A 24,727-nucleotide genomic window follows, 5' to 3' on the forward strand; every position below is an offset into this window, starting at 1 on the left:
TCCAATGGGGAGCAGTTGCAGGATTTCCAGGTAAGATGTAACACAAGCAGATCTTGGCTTCTAGATGATACCAGTAGCCAGGCCATATGGTGCAAGGTCACAGGGGGAACTCAGGAAAGGAACAAATGACCATTAAGACAAGCAAAGTTGAAAGGGCCCTTGGTGTACCAAGGGATCCTCAAAGGGACCTGAGGAGTTGATTCCTTAGAGTCCTGATGGCTCAGCTCTATCCTGCAGCCTCACACATACCTTGCTCACATTCTGCACCCCTTGAGTTTCCGGTTTGCTCTCCTAACCTTTGCAGTGGATGGAGCCATGGAGTGTGTGTGTGTGTGTGTGTGTGTGTAGGGCAGTTCCTTAGAAAATCAGATACCACCATCAGTCAGACAAGAAAGATTCTTGGGAGGACACACATTATTATTATTATTTTTTTTTTGACAGGCAGAGTGGATAGTGAGAGAGAGAGACAGAGAGAAAGGTCTTCCTTTGCCATTGGTTCACCCTCCAATGGCCGCCACGGCTGGCGCGCTGCGGCCGGCGCACCGCGCTGATCTGAAGCCAGGAGCCAGGTACTTATCCTGGTCTCCCATGGGGTGCAGGGCCCAAGTACTTGGGCCATCCTCCTCTGCACTCCCTGGCCACAGCAGAGAGCTGGCCTGGAAGAGAGGCAACCAGGACAGAATCCGGCGCCCCGACCGGGACTAGAACCCGGTGTGCCAGCGCCACAAGGCGGAGGATTAGCCTAGTGAGCCGCGGCGCCGGCCAGGACACACATCTTAATACCCTCCAAACCTGTTCACAACCAACAGACACAAGAGGACCTGGACCAGCAGGAGACAGAATGGCACACGGCCACTCCTCTCCTTCCAGAGAGCACAATGACCCCAGCAGAAACATTTCTGCAGAAACTTGGCTATGAAAACCGCACTGTAAATAGCCCTCCCTGCTTAGGGCTTTCAATGTTTCAATGCCTCTCTTAGGGCTTTTCTATGTTTCTGGAACTCTGAGTAAGGATATTGATTTAACCTCAAAAGTGGCATCTTAACACATCCACGTTCAAAAAACAAAAAGTTTCTGGTATTCCTTTCCTGGGATTTACCTCTGAAATGAGTAAAAATCGGGGTTAGTGTATGTCCTTATTTCTTCACATTCTTTTGTGAAATCTGAGTGTTCTTGTTGAAGTGTAGAACAACTCCAATAGTGTTATCTTCTGGGCATTTAAACAAACAAAAATCCCTAGGCCCCACGTCTTACTAAGTCAGAAGCTCTGCGAGTCAAGCCCAGTGCTGGGATTTTCACAAACTCCCAGCTGATTTAACCCATTTCCTCCCCGACTTCAGACATCCATGGAACTTTGCCATTTGCTACTATTCACTCAGGTTTAACTTTAAAAATGTGTTTGCCCTAAATAATATCTGATAAATTATTGATTTTGATGCATTTTTTAAAAATACACAAATAGTTATTTTTAAGATCCATTTATGGACCAATTTAAGTGGGCTCCTGCCTACTGCCTCCCAAAGCTGCTGATGTGAGAAGAGCTGCTGCAGGTCAATGCAGTCAGAGCCAAACGCTGCTACCCGCACTCTCTACCTGCAGATCCCCCTCTTGGGCTTGGATGAGCTCTGTGCAATGCCCCTGGCCGCTGAAGTGTGCCCTTGCCCTCTCTCTCCTACCTGCCTCCCTTCTGTTGCTGTGACCACCCTGAATTTTTCACAGTGAGCCATACCTGAACTTCTAAAGGAGGTAAAGAATGAGAGATGTTAATAGATGTCCAAATATAGTTTGGTGATGGATAATGTTAACCATGAATGTGCTAATGGGCTTTGTTTTCTAAGCATGGGACCCCTTTCTCAAAGAGATGTATTCCTGGAGCCCTTCCTACCTGGAGAGGCACACTGCCCACCTTGCTACCCTCCTCACGTACTTGGCTGCTCTCCCAGGGGCATTTTTATCCTTAGAACACAACCTCCTCTCTCTTAATACATGCACTTCTTCCTGCCCCAGGGCCTTTGCATTTGGTGGTTTCCTTTCACCAGATACTCATATGGCTGCTACCCACACTTCCTTTTGGTTGCAGTTCAAATATCACCTTTTTCCCACAGGTCACCCCTTCCGGCCAGCTAGCTGAAGTTCCTTCACTCCCCACCCCTACCTCCCCTGCCCGCTACACAGGGTTTCTCAGCTAGGGCTGTTGCTGCCCCTCAGGGGACATTTTCACAAGTCCCAGCTGAAGGCTATGACTGGCATCTCTCATAGAAGGGACAAAAGGTGACGCCCAGGGTAGCCCACAACCGAGTTTCTTGGCCCCAAAAGCCATAATTGAGAAGCCGGCCTCTGTCACAGTATTTTTTCCTGAACGTTCAATATACCAGCAATGGTGGTTCCTGTGTGTTTCTTTCCAACTAAATCGGAGCTTCTCAGGAACTGGCGTTTAGGTTTGTTCTGTGCTCTCTGCCCCAGAACCTAGAAGAATATGACACCTGCTTGACTCTCAACAAACTATGTCCTGGGAGTTCACAGCCAGAGTTCTCAGCCTGGCCCAAACTGGGGGGCCTCAGGAGCTGGCGAGTTAGGTTTCAAGTGAAAACAGACCAAAGAAAACAAAAGTCCTTTATTAATGAGTATACATTCACCTGAACGTGCACAACCACTAAGAACCCTTGACACTTGCAAGTACTCAGAAAATTAATTCATCTTTACCACCATCAGTAAACATAGTGACATGGCTGTTTCTTAAAGATGTATGAAATTTCTTGGGTTTAAATATATAGTCTGAATCACACCAGTGCCCTCATATCCCAAGATAAATTGTATGTAATGCAATCTCAACTGTGTTTCAAAGGATCAGAAACCAAAGTTCAGTATGATTTATAAGATTGATACTTATAATTTCACAATTCTTAAAGACTGATATTTACAAAAAATATGTATTAACTAATTTCCTCCCCTTCTCTTCCTACCCATTCTCCCACTCAGATATTGACAATTTGTTTCTACTATAAAGTGACACATTATCCAAAATCAAATTTTGCAAAGAAATTAAAAAAAAAAGACTGATCAGTAAACCACTGAAATTATTTACCAAGATTCATGCTACATCTACTAAAGAACCTATTGGAGAAAAAAAAAACCTTTCATTTCTGTAATGTTTTTCACTTCTAAAAAATTTCTCACAAACAACAATTCATTGGAGTTACCACTATACACCAGGATAGATATGGAAATGATAAAACAAGAGAAAATTTAGGCAAAAAGAATAATTTCCCTCAATGTCATCTAGTGCTAATGCTGAGTGGGGATTAGAACCCAGGTCCTATCTTTAGCCCTGTATACTACCTGCCTTCCCCAAAGCCCTCATACACTGTTTCACAGGATGCCATGAGTTACAGTACTCTTATGTTCAAACAAGTCGGAGAAACACTGAATTCAACAAAGGTATGCAGAATCCCAGAGCCCCTACTGTGCATCATCAATCTCCAGGAAGGGCATGGGGAACAGAGCCAGCATCATAAACTCAGGGCCCTAAGCTACTCAGCAGGTAGCCTGGTCCCAAAGGAATGCAATTCAGTGTTGTCAAGTCTCTTCAGAGAAGCTGCAAATCAGGGCTTTAATTTCAAACCTCCAAGCTTGGGCATGTTGCCTCAAAATTAAGGGGGAAAAACCTAATCAATGTTTGGGCCAAATTAGGCTGGCCCATTTGGAAACCTGGCACATAGTGTGGCACAATCTTATCTGCCACAGAACTTGAATGCAGAGGGCCCATTCATTTTCACAAACTCTACAGAACAGTGTCAAAAACGTGACCTTTAACAGCAAATATCTTGCCCTGCTGGACCACCATGGTGTCAGGAGCTCTGAACCTCGAGTGCAAATCACTCCAAGGTTTACTCAAACTGAAATAGAAAAAAAACACCCAGGCTGCTTAACTGTAGAAATATTTTTTTTTTCCGACAACTCTGGCCCTTGCAAATCTTCACTTCTAAGTCATCGAAAGGTGACTGAAATATCTTTACAAAGAAGCCTTTAGCTCTCCTGGCAAAGCCAAAAATTGAATTGAATTGTGAAAAAGAGCTAGATGGATTAGATTTGAAAAAGAATCTTTACCCTTCTGAAACAAAGTTAAATATGTACGTAGTTTGGAGACAATTAAGAAATTTCAAATGTTGGTTCAAATACTATTATAATTGCAATAAAACTTTGCTGAGACAGAAGCCTCTTTCTGTATTCCCTCCTTTTTTCCCCTTTCATTTCTGCTCTCATTCTAAAAATCGTCAAGATTCTGTTGGTTACCTAGGGAAGCATCTTGTACCACACCGCAGACTCGTCCTGCGAGGCCTGCACACCGCCGGGATCGTGAGGGCGATGGCGTTCTTCGACAAGAAGCACCGGAGACAAGTTTTGGTGAACATGTACACTTTATTAACGACCACGCACACCTTTTAAAGGACAGGCAGAGGGGGCGTAGCTCATTCAGGGCAACACTAATTCTATAGGATAGAGCCGATATTGGTGCCGCTAAGCTTCTCCAACCAGCTGGAAGGTCACGAGGGCTACGTAGCTTTCCAGGTGGTCCTAATGGGCCTGGCCCACACCTGGGAGCTGTTTACCTGATTGATAATTACAAGACCCTTCAACAGGGAGCGGGGTGGGGCAAATGCTCGTGGGGCTCTGCTGCCTGCCGGCAGTCAGGCCACTGGGGAAGGCGTGGCGTGCCATGCCCTTCTAACCTCCCGCATGGGCTAGGCAGGCAATCCCCCAGCCAGGCCCAGCATCACCCACACCGCACTGCAGATGTAGTAGGTGGTACAAGTGTAGTAGAAACAGCACAAATGTGTAAAATCACAGCATCAATTATTTCCTTTCTTTGGTATCTATTTTGTCCATACTCACTACTATAGTGTCATCTGATTGTTAAAATAGGCGTCCTGATCCAGGGATCAAGCGCTTAACGCATCCAGGGCTGTTAAGAAAGTAGATACACCTGTAATGGTGAATTAAACTCCTGCCGGCCTACAGAAAAATAGACATGTGCTCTCCTGTGATTTGAAACCCTTGAAGGACATTTGATATTGCAACATTTGATATTACAATAAAAAAAGTAATCAACAAATGCTTCCAAAATGAATCTCAAATTGGATTTTCTGATTTTTAAGTTCTAGTCCCCTCCTCTTGATCATTTTGGGGACCAGGGCAATCATTTCCTGTGCTTCCAGTTACCATTTTCTTTGATGGATACATGAGTCACGGGGTCTAGAGGGAACAAATAACTCAAAAATGTTCTTGTTTGAGAGAGAACTCTGCAATGACCAGAAAGATTGAGACAGTTTTAGTATACAAATTAGCACTGAATTAACAATGACATTGACAATACACAGTTTTCAGTTAGGGTCTCCCAGGCCCTGTGGCTGACATGTTGGAATGTCGAATGAAACTGACACAGAAAAATGGTCCTGGAGTTAACGGGTATCCAGCATGGTGACATCTGGTAAGTGTCTTCTGTAATCACCATGCCACATTGGAGAGCTGCGCCAGGTCTTATTCCATAACATAAAGATTATCCTCAATAATGTAGATATTGTCTTCTGCTCGGACTCGCACTTTATTTGCAGTTTGTGGAGCTCCAGTTTGAGGGGTATTAAATGAAACCATACTGCAGAAAGAATTGTCGAAAAGTAGCGTGAGGAAGGAAAAACCAGACCACAGTGCATACGTTTATGATCAGGCAAGAGTGATTATCTGCATTTCTAGGAGCCCCATTCATACAGACTATGAACAAAATTGCACTTTCTGGGGTTGTGAGCAGTGTGGCCCTGAGTATTAAGTTGCAGTAAAAATCTGTTTTATAAGCGTATAAACAAACTAAGAAGTACTCAAAAGTCTCAGACTGTTCTCCTTTGGGAGACTCATATAAGAGAATATAAAAATAGAAGATCTAAAAACAGATATCTGACATCAAACTGAGTTACTAAATCAAGGTGCTTATTTTCAACTATGGCTAAGAACTTACTGACCAGAGCTTTTCTTGCTATACATTGTGACCCTTTGCAATGCTATTAAACCCACTCGGCGCTATACATCCTGTGTTTAATATAGACTAGAAAAATAAGAATGCAGGAAAATAGTACTGTTTCAAAAGTGTACGCTGCGGGTACAGCGGGTTAACGCCCTGGCCTGAAACACCGGCATCCCATATGGGCACCGGTTCTAGTCCCGGCTGCTCTCCTTCCAATCCAGCTCTCTGCTATGGCCTGGGAAAGCAGTAGAAGATGGCCCAGGTCCTTGGGCCCCTGCACTCATGTGGGAGACCCGGAAGAAGCTCCTGGCCGTTGTGGCCAATTGGGGAGTGAACCATCGGATAGAAGAAAATCTCTCTCTCTCTCTCTCTCTCTCTCTCTCTCTCTCTCTCCACCTCTCACTGTGTGTAACTCTGACTTTCAAATAAATAAATAAATCTTTAAGAAAAAAAGTGTATGTTGGGCCATGGTGCTAAAAAATGAATCTTGGTGGGTCAAATTTCAAAAGCTAGGATTAGGTTAACTTTTCAAATTTTTCTTTATGTATTTTAATTTTATTTGAATGAGAAGGAGGGGAGAGAAGGAAAGAGAAAGAGAGGGAGGGGGAGAGAGAGAGACAGAAAGAGGGAGAAGAGAGAGAGAGAGAAATCAATTTTCATCCAGTGGTTCACTCCCCAAATGCTGCAGCAGCCAGGGATGGGCCAATCCAAAGCCAGGAACTAGGAACTTAACCTGGGTCTCCCATGAGGATGGAAAGGGCTAAAGTACCTGAGCCATTGCTGCTGCCTCCCAGGGTGCACAGTAACAGGGAGCAGCATGAGAGGAGCCAGGACTCAAATCAGGTACCCTGACAGGGGCTGAAGGCATCTCCAGCAGCATCTTAACCACTGTGCCAAATACTCATCCCCAGTTGCAGTCAGAACACATAAACTCACATCTGCCAAGTGTACCAAAGGGTCAGGCGTTGGAGACTAAGGATTAATTTTTGCATAGCGCTTTCGGTATTCTGTGTGTCTGCCTCTCACGCCAAGTTACAGGATGTACTTTACTGCGACTGCTTCAAGAGCTTGTTGGGCATTTCCTGCTGCTCAGGGCGGCCAGAGGGAACTGACATTTGGATTCTGGAGCAATCAAGGAGGTATAAGGGCAGAAAACAGACGTAACACCAGCTAGTGTTAGACAGTGTGTTATAACTGATGTTCTGGCATTTATTTATGGTGACTTGCTCTATTACCCAAGAGCACGCCCCACTGAACATATCTAAAGAGACGTAGAGACCAAGCCACTCTGTGGGCCTGGAACACGTCAGCCACACACATGTGAAAGCACTCACTTAGGTGTCAATAAACTCAAATGAGTCAGTGTGGCACAACTGATGTAAGTGCCAGGAAGATAATGTCGTGAGGGAACGCACGTATGTTAAGCAGCTTATTTTTTCAAAAGTTTACATTTTCCCCAATATTTTACTTTGTAATGGAGTAATAAAAAGCAAACTTTTTAAAATAAAAAATAGTAAGTTACCACAGGGGCAGAAATTAAAGAACTAAGAGGATGCTGTTCCACGCCTTTCTACCTATGAGGAGCATTTCCTTCCCACCCTCAGGAGCTGTTCGTCAAAACTGTTTATGAGCCTGGATCTTCAAGATAGAGTCCTTTATAGGATGTGTTTTGTGACCTTAGACGTCACCTCACATTTCTGAACCTATTTTCTAATCTCTAAAATGAAAATAATTGCAGTGCTGTCTCAAAGTTTTTATTGCTGCTAAGGGCATGGTTGCAATAATAAAAGCCAAGCCACACTGAACAATTACAATATCCTGGACCTGCTGGAGCCATGTTCTATGGATTGGCTCATGTAATTAACTCAGATACAGGAGAGTCTGTGTATAAATAGCCAATGATGAAGAACTAACAAAAACGGATGGCGACCTACGAGGGGTGGATCTTGATTCAAAAACGTCATGTGTTCATGCTCAGCCTGAACCAAATGAAGCACACTGGCTGGCCTTAGAACGAAGTAGCCATCCCCTACCACTGCAAGCACTGGAGCACAGACAGAGTAAAGGGGTCTTACGTTTTATCGGGGCAGCAGGGTGGACTGAAATATCTTCACAAATACAGTAAGTCCAAGCGCCTACAAGGCCAGACAACTCCTAAATGAGTGGTACGAGCTCGGAACGGAGCAGCAGGGAGTGACAGAAGCTGGGGCAGCTGGAGACACTTGCCCTCCTCAGTGCCTTCCTGCCCCTTCGGCCAGACATTCTCTTCCTCCAAGTCTTGTATTTGCTTGGAATTCAGACAGCCCATTGCCCTGCTTTATAATATGATGGTTGTCTAGAAGCCCCTAAAAGGACCCCATTTATTTGCTTATGTGCTTTCTGTTTGTTCAATTCTTTGGACTATAATAAGCACTCAGCAAATGCTCAATAAAAAGGGACATGACTGAAATGAAAGAACAAACCAAAGCAACTCACTGCAAGTTCAGTTCCATAAAGCAAAAATTTACTATTCAGCTCTCTTGTTCTAGTGGGTTAGGATTAGGTGCTCTTTCTAGACCAGTTTTGCTAAAATTCTGGGAAACACAGAAAGCTAAACATTTCAATGGAAAGTAGGGCTAATAATAGAGGTGCTCATTAAACTAGATTTTGAAGATCCAGGATATAAAATAGAAAGTTGAGGAGAAAAAGAGGAGCAGGACAGAAAACATTATCCTTTTCTTTACTAGAATAGGAACATCAGAAGGCTTTGACACAAACCTTCTCAAGCTTACCTTAGTGGTTGCATTTTCTTTTTAATGTAGAAATACTCTGCATGGGGAAGGGGGAATTAAAGAGAACATTAAACATGTCAGCCAGTGTTCAGGACAGCTTCCAGCCAAGTGTATCATTCCTCTTCTTACCTGGGCCCTTCCCCAGTAACCTCTAACTCCTTCCATTTTCCCTTTGTGAGTATGGAGCACTCAAACAGGCCTTTCATTGCTCACCACCTCATTTTCATTAAGGTCTGGGGCACTTGCCACATACCCTAACTTACTTTAATACTGTTGCTAAATCACTTTTCATTTAAAAAAGAAATGGAAAAGCCCAGGATTTTTCTGATGGGTTGCCAGAGAGCAGCCATGAACCAGGGCTGTCCTGGGATAACCAGGAAGTAAGGTCATTCTATGGGCACCTCTATCAAAGCCCAACTTTGCCAGACTTTACACCATCAGTCATCCCTTCCCTTAAAGGGGGATTGGAGAATTGGTTTAGCTAAGGGGGGGGAAGTGTATTTGAAGCATTTTTCACAATTTCTTTTATTTAATTTTTTTAAAATTTATTTGAGAGGGAGAGAGAGAGGAAACTCTCTCATCCATTGGTTCACTTGTATTGCATTGGCCTGGCCAGGAACTGGGTACTCAGTTCAGGTGTCCCAAGTGGGTGGCAGGAACCCAATTATTAGAGCCATCACCTGCTGCTTCCCAGGATCGGCATCAGGAATCTGGAGTTAGGAGCGAGAGCCAGCAATGAAACTCAGGCACTCTGATGTAGGATGCAGGTGTCTTAACCGCTAGCTCAAAAGTTGTCCCATCCACCTTTTTAAAAAATCTTTCCATTGTCCTAATAGTTATACTGACTAATGTGCTGAGAATTTCCTAGATTTGTTAACTCTCCTCTGCGCAGACACATAAAATCTAATAATGGATTTAAAAATGAGGTCTTGCAAAATAGATGACTGGGATTCTCTCACAGGGGCAGGTTATACTGAGAGAAATACACACGCACAACTGGCAGAAGGCGGACATAGAGCCCAAGTGGCTGCCTTCTGAAGCCCTTTGCTCTAGACTCAGTCCTGTGACCAGTTCCCCCTTGCACTGTCTCATTTGCCTCCTCTGCTAAATGGCTGTTGTACCATTTTCAGCACCATCACCCCTTAGGGCCAAATATTGGATCCTAGAAAGAGAACAAATCTTACATATTACAGTGCTTTGTTGCCATCTAACCCTTCCCAACTTGTTTCTTAGTGTAGTCAGCCCTCAGTATCCATGGGCTCAATACCCATGGACTCAACCCAATCTTACAAGAAAAAAAATATTCAGAAACAGAAAACGTGCATGTACTCAACACATACAGATATTTTTCTTGCTCTTAATCTCTAAGCAAAATGGTATAACAGCTCTTTGTATAGCTTTTACATTGTATTGGGTATTATAAATAATCTGTATATGATTTAAAGTATATGAAAGGCTGTGCATAGGTTGTTTGTGAATACAATTCCATGTTCTATAAGGGACTTCAGCATCCTTGGATTTGGGTATCCAGAGGAGAAAGGGGAGGGAGTGTCCTGGAACCAGTCCTCAGCAACAGGGAGGGATAACAATTTAATTTCTCGTATGGGGAATTTAAATTTAGTTTTTCTCCTTAGAAGGCCTATAATTGAAAAATGAAGAACAACACAGTTAAGAAAAAAATGGTGTTAAGCAAGAACTCCTCTCAAACATAAGCTCCATGAGATTTACAGAGAGTATTACAGAAGCTGTTTTCTATTACAATAATAACAGTTTAAGATTGCTGTGCATGTACCGTGTGCCAAACACCACGCTCAGTAAGCTGGAGGTGCTAATGCACTTAAACCTCACATCCCCCCTTGCGGTAGACAGTGCTATAGTGCCAAGTACATTTTACAGATGAGAATTTTGGGACATGAAGGAGCTAATAAAAATCACAATCATGTTGCATATGGGATATTTGAATCCAGGCACTCAAGTCCCTTAGGAACAGTCTTGAAATGACTTACTTTTGATGAGCATGACAACAAAAACAGCAAGCAACACCAAGGCAGAAGCAAAGATTCCAATATAGATTCCCTTCGTGGTGGTCATCCATGGATTTTGTGCTGGGAATGCTTGCTAAGAAAACATCAGCAGATGGAAGAAGTACCTTGTTAGAATTATGAATGGAAAACATCCCCTAGATTAACCTATCCAGACACATTTATCTTTATTGGCCCTTGGCTACTTCTGGAACGTGAGGGTAAAACTAAATAATCTGAGGTTATGACTGTATTGTGAAATTCTAAGACAATCTGAAATTCAAAACATATTCTAGGGTGATAAAAATGTTTTATATCCTCCTTAGAGTGGTATTTACATAGGTGGATACATTTGTCAAAACTAAAAACTGTATGCTTAAAATGGGTTTATACATAATGTATGTAAATTATATCTAGTTCAGAAATCAACCAGCTATTTCCATTAAATATGTCCTCCTATGATAATAAAAAAGAATAGAAACAATTTTTGTTCATATATGTTGACTTGATCTAAAGATATCTAAATGTGCTCAACTCGTGAATTTGACTACAGTCATTACTTGTTTTGTAAACTGTAATTCGAGATGCTCTCTATGTCTGCCTACATAGACTGCAAAGCAGCTTCTCCCACACATGGTGCTGATGAACAAGTTAAGGCCGTGCAATCAGGCAAGAACACAGAATTGTTTTTAAACCTCCTAGTGCACATCCTAAGCAATCGCTACCTCCTGGAACATGACTAAAACATGTCAGGGTTCACACTAGAACTTTTTCATAGCTCAGTTCTGACCCCCAAGTCATCCCACGGAGCAGGTATTTTAATGGAAAGGAATTAGAGAACTAGAGGATCAAGTCTCTTCCAGCAGGCAAGAACTAAACTGTGAAGTGAGAATCCCACCTCCTCTGCTTAGCAGCAGCGTGACACGGACAAATTATTTAGCCTCTCTGAGTTTCTGTTTCAGTGTCTGTAAACAGCAGAATCAGAAAAGTTCTTGGGTAAGGTACTTTCAGGTACTTCCTGAGGAACACTATTAAGAATATAGAGGAGGGTAATGACATCTGAGCCATTAATTACTTAAAGGGGTCATAGCCCATATCTAGGAGGAGAAAACTGTGTTATTTCCTTACCAAAGGGGGGAGTGAGTAGATGGATGGAAGATGTGTTTTGGAGGGAAGCTTTGCTTTTATTGTTAAATTACAATGCATTAACACTGCATATTCATTTTAGAATGTGCAGCTAAGCATAAAAAAGCAAAACCAAAATCAACCATAACCTTAATATCCAGAAACAAGCTCTATTACCATTTTGCTTTATATACTCTCTAGAATTTTATCCTTCAGGGGTTATTTAGTGGAAACAACTACTAAATTCTATGTATACTACAGTATATATTCTATTGTAGAAGTTGCTATTCTCACCTAAAAATACATGGTGACCCACACCTTCCCAAGTCAGCAGGCTCCCTGCAGTGACACTCTTTTTTTCCCCCCCTTTTATGGCCCAGGATTGGGGCCAGCATTGTCCATTCAGCAGGTTAAGCCTGTGCCTGCAATGCTGGCATCCCATATTAGCACTGACTCAAGTCCTGGCTGCTCTACTTCCAGTCCAGCTCCGTGCCAATGCACTTCGGAAAGAAGCAGATGACCCAAGCGCTTGGGCCCCTGCACCCATCTTGGAGACCTGGAAGAAGCTCCTGGCTCCTAGAATTGTCTTGGCCCAGCCCTGGCCATTGTGGCCATTTAGGGAATGAACCAGTGGATGGAAGAATATCTCTCCCTCTCCCTCTCTCCTTTCTCTCTGTAACTCTGCCTTTAAAATAAATAAAAATCAATCTTACAAAAATTATTGATATCACCCCTATGTGGTAATATTCTCATTGTCACTAAGGTCCAGTGAAAGGACTTTTGGCCCTGCCCTAAACAGCCCCACCACGCCTGAGCCTTTTAAATTTCTCTTATAATGGCCATGTTATCATTTCTCACAACTGCTATCAGAAGGATTATTCTAATAATTTCTTTTGGTGTTGCCTCTAAGAGCTACTTGCTCATACTGAAAGGAAAATTATTTCTCTCAGCAGCCAAAAAAAGGGTCCTATTCATAAAGTTGTCTCAATAATTTGTAAAGATGAGACTCTGATAAGCTTAAGACTATGGCCACTCAGCTTTTTCTCAAGAATACTGTGAGAAAATTATAGGAACAACTCACAGAACCAAAGTTAAGATCTTAATACTTTAATAAGTCATCATGTGGAAAGATTTACACATGAAAAAAAAATCAACAGTGGCCTCAAAGAGGGGCTGGCATTGTAGTACATCAGGTTAGCCACTGTTTGCAACACCAGCATCTCATATGAGAACCAGTTCAAGTCCCAGCCGCTCCACTCCCCATCCAGTTCCCTGCCAACGTGCTTGGTAAATTAGCAGAAGTTGGCCCAAGTATTGGGTTCCCTGCCACCCACAATGGAAATCCAGATGGAGTTTTAGGCTTCTGTTTTAGCCCTGGTCACTGCAGCCATTTGGCAAGTGAAGCAGCAGATAAAATATGTATTTTTCTGTCTCTCTAATCCAACCTTTTAAAGAAATAAACAAATATTTTTAAAAAATGTTTCTATATGGGCCGGCGCTGTGGCTCACTTGGTTAATCCTCCGCCGGTGGTGCCGGCATCCCATATGGGCACCAGGTTCTAGTCCCGGCTGCACCTCTTCCAGTCCAGCTCTCTGCTGTGGCCCAGGAGGACAGTGGAGGATGGCCCAAGTGCTCGGGCCCCTGCACCCACATGGGAGACCAGGAAGAAGCACCACCTGGTTCCTGGCTTCGGATCCGTGCAGCACCAGCCGTAGCGGCCATTTGGAGGGTCAACCAACAGAAGGAAGACCTTTCTCTCTCTATCTCTCTGTCTATAACTCTACCTGTCAAATAAAAAGATGTTTCTATATAGAATGGCTGTTATCAGAGAAAAGGATTTAGAGAGTCTACCTTGATATAAGCATACTTTCACCTGCATCATATTTATGTTTAGAATGACTTCTACTATATCCCACTGATTCAAACATGTTTCTCTAAAAATAATTGAGGCCCTCCTTGGAGTGTAACGTTAACTTGTACTTCTTCAACAGCTCATACTCTTTTTCTACATGTTCACCAAAGGATCGTCTGAGTAGTGTGTGTGTGTGTGTGTGTGTGTATGAGAGAGAGAGAAAGAGAGAGAGCAGATTCAGTAAAATAGCATTTACTGGGCATTTCTAGCAAACAAGTTCACCTAAATGAACTTTCAAAATTATCCTTTGTAAAAGCAAATTCATTTCTTTTAAGTAGAGAAGATATCATTCTGTGGGATAGTCTTACAGAAATAGTTTTAAAATGCAACTTGCTTCCAGGAGGATGTACAAGTAATCTGGCTAATAAAATAGGCAGGAGTATGCTTACAGTTTGATTGTTATGCCAAAGGCCATCTGAAGACTGTGTCATGGTGCCATTCCCATCTGCTCAACAAGAAGAAAAATTAATTAGAATTACAAAAATATTGAATTTTTACTGCAGACACTAAATATATTCACTTTGCCTTCTGGTGATGAATGAAAAGTTGAATTATAATATGATCAAAAGCTGCGTGCATTTCAAAAGCCATACCAAGTTATTAACATTTTATTAATTTATCCGGTAAAGTTGTGTTTTGCAACCTTTTTGTAATGGGCTCTTTGAAAATAGACCCCTTTTATTCTTCATGGAAAAAAAAGCCATGTACACAGGAGGTTTTACCTACAGTTTTATGGGAATCATAGAGGTCCACTCATGGAACCAGCTTAAGAATGCCTCTTAAAGGTAATCAACATTTTCATGGCAGCTAAAAAGTCATAGAGGAGAACTCCAAGGCCATACACATATTCAAAGAGCAGAACCACCCAATTCAGAATGGACATTACATTGCCTTTACCTTTAGAATATGGGTAAAATGTACCATGCTATCCAAGATAGGTGACACATAACTTGTGTATTATATGCCAATGTGTCTAGAAGTACTTTAGAAAATATATTAGCCATAAAACCAATATATCTTATATCATATAGTGACTAGGATTTTATTCAGTATAAGACATAATATTCTTAGAATTCTGAACCCTCAGAGTTTTGGAAGTGTTCACCTATCTTGAAATAGACAATGTGGGGGCTGGCGCTGTCATTCAGCAGGTTAAGCTACAAGTCTCGGCTGTTCCACTTCCAGTGCAGCTCCCCGCTAAAGCACCTGGGAAAGCAGTGGAGGATGACCCATTTGCATTGGCCTCTGCACCCACATGAGAGGCCAGATGAAGTTCTTAGCTCCTGGCATTGTCCTGGCCCAGCCATTTGGGGAGTAAACCAGCAGATGGAAGACCCCTCTCTCTTCCTCTTTCTCTCTGTAACTCTGCCTTTCAAAATAAATAAAATAAAAATCTTTAAAAAAAAAAAAAAAGAAAGAAAGAAAGAGAGAATAAGGCTCTGGCATGGTAGTGTCATAAGTTGCCACCTGCATCGGCATCCCATATGGGCACCAGTTCAATTCCCCACTGATCCACTTCCAATCCAGCTCCCTGCTAATGTTCCTGGGAAAGCAATGGAAGATGGCCCAAGTGCTTGGGCCCGTGCATCCACATCAGAACCTAAATGAAGCTCCTGCCTCCTAGTTTTGACCTGGCCCAGGCCTGAACGTCGCAGCTATTTAAAGAATGAACCAGTGGATACATGATCTCTCTCTCTCTCTCTCTCTCTCTCTCTCTCTCTCTGTGTGTGTGTGTGTGTGTGTGTCTCCTTTTCTCTCTGTAACACTGCATTTCAAATAAATAAATATATAAATATTTCAAAAAAGAAAGATAATGTATTCTGCTGACCATTCCAGGCAACTGTAGATCAAATACAGAATTTTCTTTTTGCTGAATATCCACCATATTCTATGCATTTTCCATCCTAAAAACTGGTTCCTTAGTCCCATTTTAATGAGAAGAAACAGACAGGGAGTGGGTAAACAAGCTTGCAATATACAAAAGCCTTTTCTGGGACTAAGAGTCAAAGGGAGCACATAAACAAGTCCAGTACCTGCTAATACTAACCGATAGAATAAATAAAGGGGAGAGTGATCCAACATGGGAAGCGAGATACTCAGCAGACTCATAGAATGGCGGATGTCCTAAACAGCACTCTGGCCTCAGAATCAGCCCTAAAGGCATTCGGATCTGGCTGAAAAGCCCATGAGAGTATTTCAGGCATGGAAAGCCAAGACACTCTGGAAAAAAAAAAAAAAAAAAAAACCTAAATGAAAGATCTCTGTGAGTGAGATCCCAGTGGAAAGAACAGGTCTTCAAAGAAGGAGGTACCTTTCTCTGAAGGGAGGAGAGAACCTCCACTTTGACTATGACCTTGTCTAAACAAGATAAGAGTCGGAGAACTCAAGGGGCTTCCATAGCCTTGGAAACTCATGACTGGTGCATAGGGAGATTACTGATGCCATAAACAGGAGTGTCAATTGGTAAAGTCAACAACAGGAGTCACTGTGCACTTACTCCTCATGTAGGATCTCTGTCCTTAATGTGCTGTACATTGAGGCTTAATGCTATAACGAGTACTCAAACAGTATATTTCACTTTGTGTTTCTATGGGGGTGCAAACTGTTGAAATCTTTACTTAATGTATACTAAACTGATCTTCTGTTAAAAAAAAAAGAAGAAGAAATTAGCAATTCCCAACTTGACTCTCACTGGGATTAAACATGACAATAGGTCTGATCTGATTTCATCATCATTTAAAAAATCATCTACTATTTTTCACTTTATGTTTCTGTGTGGGAGCAAACTGTTGAAATCTTTACTTAATGTATGCTAAACTGATCTTCTGTATATAAAGAGAATTGAAAATGATTCTTGATGTGAATGGAAGGGGAGAGGGAGTCGGAAAGGGGAGGGTTGCAGGTGGGAGGGACGTTATGGGGGGGAAGCCATTGTAATCCATAAGCTGTACTTTGGAAATTTATATTCATTAAATAAAAGTTAAAAAAAAAGCCTTTTCTGCAAACTACCACATACATTGCACTCCCATCAAATGTACATAGTATATTCTACAAAATGTCGTAACTACTGACAAAGCCAGGGAGTCCCAACATGAATAAAATTGGACTAATGATATCCCCCAAAATGTATACTACTGTGTTTACATTTCAATCATTCTGAGACTACCTAATACAGCATCAAAGGTAATATCTAGATTCAGGCAATATCTAATCCAAGGTCAGTTTGTGATTTATGTTATGTTCTTAAATAAAACCTTCAAGAATAGGACTGGTTGATAAAATAAAAATAATATAGACTTCAGTCAAATAAAATTTGAGTTCAGTACTGACAATGTCCATTATTAATGTAACCTTCATACTCAAGTTCCTTTGCATACATGCATATGTATATATGTACATATATATGAAGGCAGACACACAGCTACATCAAAAAGTACATGGAAAAAAAGCTTATTTTGGATCAAAAATTCTGAAATCCATGCATAATTTTTTCATAATATGCATTTTTCAGAACTTGTTGAGGATCTTTTCTATGCATGGCTTTTTAAAGTTTTCTACCAAAATATGTGTATCTTTTCATTCTATTTTACATGAACTTTTTAAAGTACCCCTGTATATCTGTTGCTGGGATAACATCGAGCTACAAACTATTAGTACCAAACTTAGAGGTGGGAATTCAACCAGTGATTAATCTGCTCTTGTCCCAGCTCTCTTAGCACAATGCCTGCCTGATCTGTCACATGTACTGTCTTCATTACTTCTCTTTAAACTTGACTAGCATGCTTACTGCTAGTCAGAGAGAGAGAGAGAGAGAGAGAGGTGCACTTGTCCCATATCATATTACCCAAGTTTGGTACCTGGTTCCAGATCCTGACTTCAGCTACTTGCTCATGAAGATCCTGGGAAGCATGGTGGATGGATCAAATGATTGGGTTCCTGCCACCCATATGGGATACTAGGATTGAGTTCCCAGCTTCAACCAAGCCCAGTCCCAGCCTCTGGCATTTGGAAAGTAAACTAGCAGATCGGCACTGTCTCTCTCTCTCTTTCTCTCTCTCTCTCTCTCCCTCTGCTTCTCAAATATCTATAGTTTTTAAATTTTTAAAAGGCACACAATTTACATATAAAGTTGCAATGAAATAAGATGATGCATGTAAAGCACTAGATACCATGTTAGAAAAATATCAGCTATTATTACTGTCTGTATGTGGAAAGGAGCAGTGAAGAGGGGGAAGAGATCGTGTGCAATGCACCTTCCAAGTATTATTTACTTTAATCATCCTGAGAGGGATGTTCAACAACGTGTCCATGGAAAGGCAGCTAGTCAGAGGCAGCTGAATGGGGAGCCGTGTGTCTCCAAAGCAGATCTATATGGTGTCTCCAACCTGACAATGGCAATCAAGGTGGGCTGCTTTGAAAGAATTAAATGAGAATGTGTATGAGTGCTGTGCCCCATACATCTATCAAAGGTGGGTGGCAGGTCCTATGACAGCCACAATAATACCTTCCAGGCCTCGCATGCTTTGCTTCCATGAAGTCTTAGCCAACAGAGGGCTGACATCAACACAGTGAGGACTTGGCCCAAGAGACTCCAATGTTCGGCCAAAATGGCAGCATTTACATGAGTCCTGGGGACACAGCTGCTCCGATGTCTGTTCCACTCTGGAAAGCTCTACGTTGACCAGGTTTTCCTGACATGATATTTTAGAGAATGATTTCCCACTCCTACTGTCTTCCTCCACATACCCTGAAAGACTGGGTTGCAGCTGCTCCTACTGCTGCTACCTTGTGTTTTTATCTATTTTCATTTTGTTTTTGTGCCCAGAAACAGTTCCCACCACGGATTCCATTTTCAAAACCAAATGTCACCGTTATTTAATCCCAACTGAATGGGTCCTTCTGTGAATTTCATCGCAAGTCCATTTTAAATTAATCAGCTTCCAGGAATGATTAGCAAAAGGTAGGCCAAAGCAGGTAGAAGGAGATGCAGACCCACAAGGACTGAGCAGGATGAGTCATACCCAGGAGGAGTCCTACAAGACTGGACCTGGTTTGGATGAACACAGGCACAAGGACACAGCCAGCTCTGCATCACAAAAGGATTTAGCATGTGACACTCCCAAAACTCACCTCTGCGGGTGACAGAGAGTTATCTGAGAAAGCTGACAGGGTTCTCCTGTCTCCAGCTTAATCAGGAGGAGTCAGTTCTACATTTCTAAAGAGCAGATATCATAAGGGACCTGTCCAGAACCTGGAGACAGTTTAGGGGGGCCACGGCAGGATGTCAGCCCATCTGCCCTAGCTCATTCAGGCTGCTTTAACAAAATACCTTAGTCTGAGTTACTTCTAAACAACAGAAATTTATTGCTTTTATAGTTCTGCAGGCTGCAAAGTCCAAGATGAAGGCACAAGCAGACCAGATATCTGGTGAGGAGGAAAGGGCAAGCAAACTCCTATAAAGGCACTAAGCACATTCATGAGCAATCCACTGTCATGACATAATCACCTCCCAGAAGCCCTAGGTGCTAATAGTATTGCATTGGGATTACGTATCAATATATGACTATTGCGGGGCACATAAACACAAATAGGCAGGATGCAGCCTATCAGAATGCTCGTGTCAATACAAGTTTGATAAAGCAGCATGGGAAGCTCCTGACTGTATTTAGGGTCAAGGACAGGGAGGAAGCCTGGGACCAGTTTGATCTACACCAGAGGGCTGATTTTAATGGGCTTAAGGCCTTGGCCCAAAAGATTAAACCCAGTGATAGACCTGGAGTCAAGACTGGGTAATATGATTTTTAAAAATATACTAATATGGACATAGATGTTCCCAAATCATACACACTACCTGTACCACACAGGCATATGGATTCTATATATCCTGAGTAGTATCTATAACTTACTCCTCATCCTTAAAACTATGTTCAAAGTCCTCCATTTCAGTTATTCCTCAGAAGCATTCTTCAATACCAGTGGTATGATATGCATTTAACAAATAATAAAATGGACTCAGAAAGGGTGGATGTTTATATAAATCACACAGCTGATTTGAGTGGACAGTGCCCACACTCAAGTTAGAAATGTGTATCCCAAAATGTGTGCTCTCAACAATGTCCATGATTATCAATATTTGAATGCTCTCAAGTATCTAGGAAAGAGAATACAGTTACCTGTTGGGCAAGAATACAAGGAAGGTGAGCTGGTGGGTTGTGTTCTTGTTCCCTGTAGTGTTGTAGACTGGATTTCTGTTTGCTGAGTTGAAGAAGATGAAGTAGTGACTAGAATGAAAAGAGTGGAAGAACTATGTCCCATTTATGGAGGAAATTCATACCCACAACAAAGATTAAAATAAAATCAGGAATTACCATCAACTTCCCACAGTGTATTCACCTAGCCTTCTGGAGGCTAGGCTCCCACCTACTCATTTCTAGCCCACTGGAAGTTAATTTAGAGCTGGCCATTAGACATTGTACTGTTGTCAAGTTACTTCAGGGGCCAGTGCTGCGGCGTAGCAGGTAAAGCCATTGCCTGCAGTGCCAGCATCCCATGGGCACTGGTTCAAGATCCAGCTGCTCCACTTCCAATCCAGCTCTCTGCTATGATCTGGGGAAGCAGTAGAAGATGGCCTAAGTCTCTGGGCCCCTGAACCCAAATGGGAGACCAAGAAGAAGCTCCAGGCTCCTGGATTCAGATCAGCTCAGCTCTGGTAGTTGCAGTCATTTGGGGAGTGAACCAGCAGATGGAAGACCTCTCTCTTTCTCTCTCTCTCTGGCTCTATCTCTCTATGTAGCTCTGTCTTTCAAATAAATAAAATAAATATTTTTTTAAAAAGTTAATTCATTATCACAAGTAAATGTGATCTCTATATTATTTTAGACAGTTTTTTCAATATATGAGAATATTTTACCTTTCCCACCCTTCTTGGTTTCCTCTAAATGTATAAAGCCTAACAACATCCCATGTGTAACACTCAACGAATCATCTATTGTATTTATACAAATGACATTTCACTTTCAGGGAACAGGGCCTGGGAGCTTCTACTGACCTTCCTCCTCCTTTCAGATTTCCTGTCCTTATTCAAATCCACACTACACACACATTTTCTCAGGAGACACAGATTATTGACCAACACAGAACAGATACTCAAGGTATTTAACTCAGTAAGATCTCTTCAAGATGACAACATTTCCAGTGTCTTGGGCTTGGTAATGATTTGCAACCCTCAGAGCAAAATTCTTGGTAGAACTTGATCCCAGCTCCTTTTACACTTACATTCTAGCCATTCATTTTTAAAGAAGGATTTCCTGTGTTGTCTGACTCAGCTTCTACTTCTTAATAAAAAGTTGCCATTAGGAATGCTCCAATACAGGGCTACATTCCCCTTTCCTGTCCTGGAGTCTCTCCTCTGTTTTTGGTCAAATGGCTCACCCTACCATCAGAGTTGAGGATTCACCTCTTTATAAGGACTTTACATGATTTCCTTCTTTTCAAGCACCATGGAATTTTGGAGAAAGTTAGTGATGGTGTCTGCCGAAGAATTCCCAGCCTAGGCTTTCCTAATTGCAGCTAATTGGTCTTCCTAGTTACCGTTCCTCACTACAGTCTCACATTGTCTTCTCACATTCTGAACTGCTTTCCTCTAGAGCTCAAATCTGTTAGAGGAAGTGGCTTTCTTTCAGAACTAAAGCCAGGACAGCCACAAAAGAGTCAGACGGTCAGTATTCAGTTTAGTTCTATGCTAAAGAACCTCTTGAGCTTAACTTCTATTTCAGGTTTGGATCCTGTGACATCTTTTTATTTTCTCCCTTGCTTTTATAATCTGACATCCAATTGTTCCATGAATATTTTAGGCAGCTAGAAGGAGCACAGAGAGGGATGCATGTAATGATAAATGTCCCTGTGTTAGATTAACTACAGTGCTCATTACCCTGTACTATAAAGTTCAACTCAAATTCAAAGCTCCTTAGCAAACTATCAGATTAAGAATAAGGTTCCATTAATATCACCTCTAGGAGGTCATATGGACATATAAACCAACACTTTCCTTCTGAATTTCAGCTTTAAGTGAAATCAGTAACATATATTTTCTCCAAACCAGGTCCATTCATCCATCTACTTTAGCAAGCACAAACTCAATATTAAAGAGTTTTATTGAGAAAGTCTAATGGATTCTGCAGTGTTTTCAGCTGCCTAAAACAAAGATAGTTTTCTTCTAAACTTTTCTGACTCTAAAATCCAAGTTATAATCTAAAGCCCTCTCTTCCAAACTCAGCTCATAGCACAACCCCTCAGATCTCCCCTGGTTAAATACACACATGGTTCAGTTGCAGTCAAGGGAAATCAATATATTCCATCAGATATTTCTGGCTAAGAGCTATGTCATTTCTGTTACTCAGAATCAAGAGCCACTTCAAGGGTCGAAGGGTTTCAGGAGGTGTTAGAAGTTAACCAATGGCGTGTGTTCATAAAAACTTTGATTAGATTATGTATAGCTCTGATGCCTGCATCTAGTCCTCAACTGCAAAGAGGGCTGAATTGAAGAAAAAAAATAAATAGACATATACATTCTAAATCCCTGCAGTCTTTAAATCTGATGTTTACATTTTCATCAGTATAAATAGCATCTTTTGCAACTTCTACCCTACATAACTACATTAAAGAACCCTTGAAGCAAGACTATGTAAGTCACTGACTGCCCTGTTGTATGAAGTCTTTCTCAGTGAGGATGTCAGATCAGGACAAAGTTACCCAGACATAAACTCAGAGTTCATGATAGGAGGCAAGATCCAATATTTAAAGGCACCAGCCTCAAATTCAAATCAAGAGACTGAATCCGGACTTTCTATCTTATATGACTTTGAGCAATGAACACTGGACTCTGTGTTCCCACAAGAATAAAATAAGACTGCATCAAATGGGTATAATCATTCTAAGAATTAATGATATAATATTTTTCACAGATTTGAAAGACAGAGATACAGAGAAGTAAGAAAAGAGAGAGAGAGAGATCAATCTTCCATCTGCTGGTTTGCTCCCCAAATGGCCATATCTGCTGGGTCTGGGCCAGGCTGAAACCTGGATCCAGGAGCTTCCTCTGGGTCTCCAACATGGATACAGGGGCCCAAGTACTTTCCCAGGCACAGTAGCAGGAAACTAGATTGGAAGTGGAGCAACCACACTTGAACTGGTGCCCAAATGGGATGCCAACTTTGCACATGGAGGCTCAAACTTCTATGCCACAATGCTAGACCCAATATTTTAAAGCATTATAGCATGGTGCCCACTATATAGGAAACAGTAAAAGTTATTACTAAACTCTTGTTCTCCAGTCCTGGGTCCCACTTCAGAGCAGATTAAATGGTCTCTCTTCAGACCTCCTCGGGAGGACAGAATATCATTAACCGGATCCTTACTCTCTGACATTCCCTACACTTTCATTGTACATCTGTAGCCACTTGGGTGAGATCCGGAACCCTGGTGGGTATTCTAGCTCAGGAGTCCATCTGTTTTTAGCTAATATTGAGTCCCTCTGAGAGTCTGATGAAATGTGATGGACGCCCTCACTCTGAAAATACCAATAATGACTTGGGAAACGAGGAGGATCACAGACCCTGTGAGGCCCACACACTGAGCCCAGGTAAGGACCCTTACAGAGATGACACCACTGCCTTGACACGATGTCCTACATGACCTACAGCTTTGCATCAGAAGGCTTCTGAGCTCAGAAAGATATTTGTTTTACCTGGTTTGTGGTTCTGAGTGGGTGCTGGCGTTGGATAAGCAGAGGTAGAGACCCTAGGTGATGTTGGAACACTTGTATCCTCAGCTGGAGTTGGAAATCAACATGAAAGAGAAGATCAATCAAGCGGCAAGAAACAGAGCTTCATGCTGGAATTGTAGCCCAGCACTCGATAGAGACTCCCCAGGCAAATTGTCTCTCCTGAACTCTCTTGTTCTTTGCCATTGGCCAACTAGACAAAGGAGGGCTTTGGAAACCTGCTCATAAAAAAGGAAGCAGTTGCCCTGACACATCCATATTCAGGAGGCCAGAACAGAAACCTCCTACTTGTGTTGAAGCACTTTCTAAAAACCAGTCATGCATATCTTGTGCGTCCTCACAAACATCTGTGAAATAAGAGAGAGTGTTAGTGCAGGAGCTGCCCTGTAGGCTCTCAGGGATAAATGACTAAGACTTGTAACTCTGGTGTGTGGACCAGATACAGACAGTTCAATTCAGTCAGTCCTGAGGTACATTCCCCAGGGACCTGCATCCTAGCAGAGCATTAACTCCCACCCACTAACCCATGCCAATCACAGGTAAGGCCACCACAAAGGATTTGTTGCAGAGTTAGAAGGTGGGCAAGCCCTTCTAAGGTTCCTTCCCACTGAGACCATTTACAAATTCATAAGAGCTAATAACCTCTTCCAAGATCAGAAGTGCTAGAGGAATCCAAATAGCTATTGAGGTCTGAGAATTATTCAGAGAGGAAAGAGAGAGACAGAAACAGAGAGAGAATCAATCTTTTGTCTGCTAGTTTACTCCCCAAATGGCCACATTTGCTGGGTCTGGGCCAAGGTGAAACCTGGATCCAGGAGCTTCCTCTGGGTCTCGCACATAGGTACAGAGGCCCAAGTACTTTCCCAGGCACAGTAGCAGGAAACTAAATTGGAAGTGGAGCAACCGACACTTGAAATGGTGCCCAAATGGGATGCCAACTTTGCACATGGAGGCTCGAACTTCTATGCCATAGTGCCGGCCTCAATATTTTAAAGCATTATAGCATGGTACCCGCTATATAGGAAATAGTAAAGGTTATCACTGAACTCTTATCCTCTAGTCCTGGGTCCCACTTCAGAGCAGATTAAATGGTCTCTCTT

The 24,727-nt window shown here is 42.2% G+C and overlaps 1 protein-coding gene across 7 annotated transcripts in view; it reads right to left on the minus strand.

Moving 5' to 3' along the window:
* Positions 1-4,399: 4,399 nt before the first annotated feature.
* Positions 4,400-24,727, minus strand: part of HAVCR1 (hepatitis A virus cellular receptor 1) — a 28,095-nt gene continuing 7,767 nt past the window's right edge. For 3 of the 7 annotated variants that reach the window (XM_070076375.2, XM_089336157.1, XM_070076380.2), the window contains 6 exons: positions 23,592-23,675; positions 20,020-20,127; positions 14,236-14,291; positions 10,794-10,905; positions 8,788-8,824; positions 4,400-5,653 (listed from right to left, as the gene is read on the minus strand). In XM_070076375.2, the coding sequence (XP_069932476.2) occupies positions 5,539-5,653; positions 8,788-8,824; positions 10,794-10,905; positions 14,236-14,291; positions 20,020-20,127; positions 23,592-23,675 (512 nt within the window). In that variant the 3' untranslated portion in view covers positions 4,400-5,538. The remainder of the gene's footprint in view (positions 5,654-8,787; positions 8,825-10,793; positions 10,906-14,235; positions 14,292-20,019; positions 20,128-23,591; positions 23,676-24,727) is intronic. The other 4 variants (XM_070076378.2, XM_089336159.1, XM_089336158.1 and 1 more) reach the window with 3 other exon arrangements.

The sequence above is a fragment of the Oryctolagus cuniculus genome, chromosome 6 (assembly GCF_051225735.1).
Source record: "Oryctolagus cuniculus isolate XC-2025 breed Fujian yellow rabbit chromosome 6, ASM5122573v1, whole genome shotgun sequence".
NCBI classification, from domain to species: domain Eukaryota; kingdom Metazoa; phylum Chordata; class Mammalia; order Lagomorpha; family Leporidae; genus Oryctolagus; species Oryctolagus cuniculus.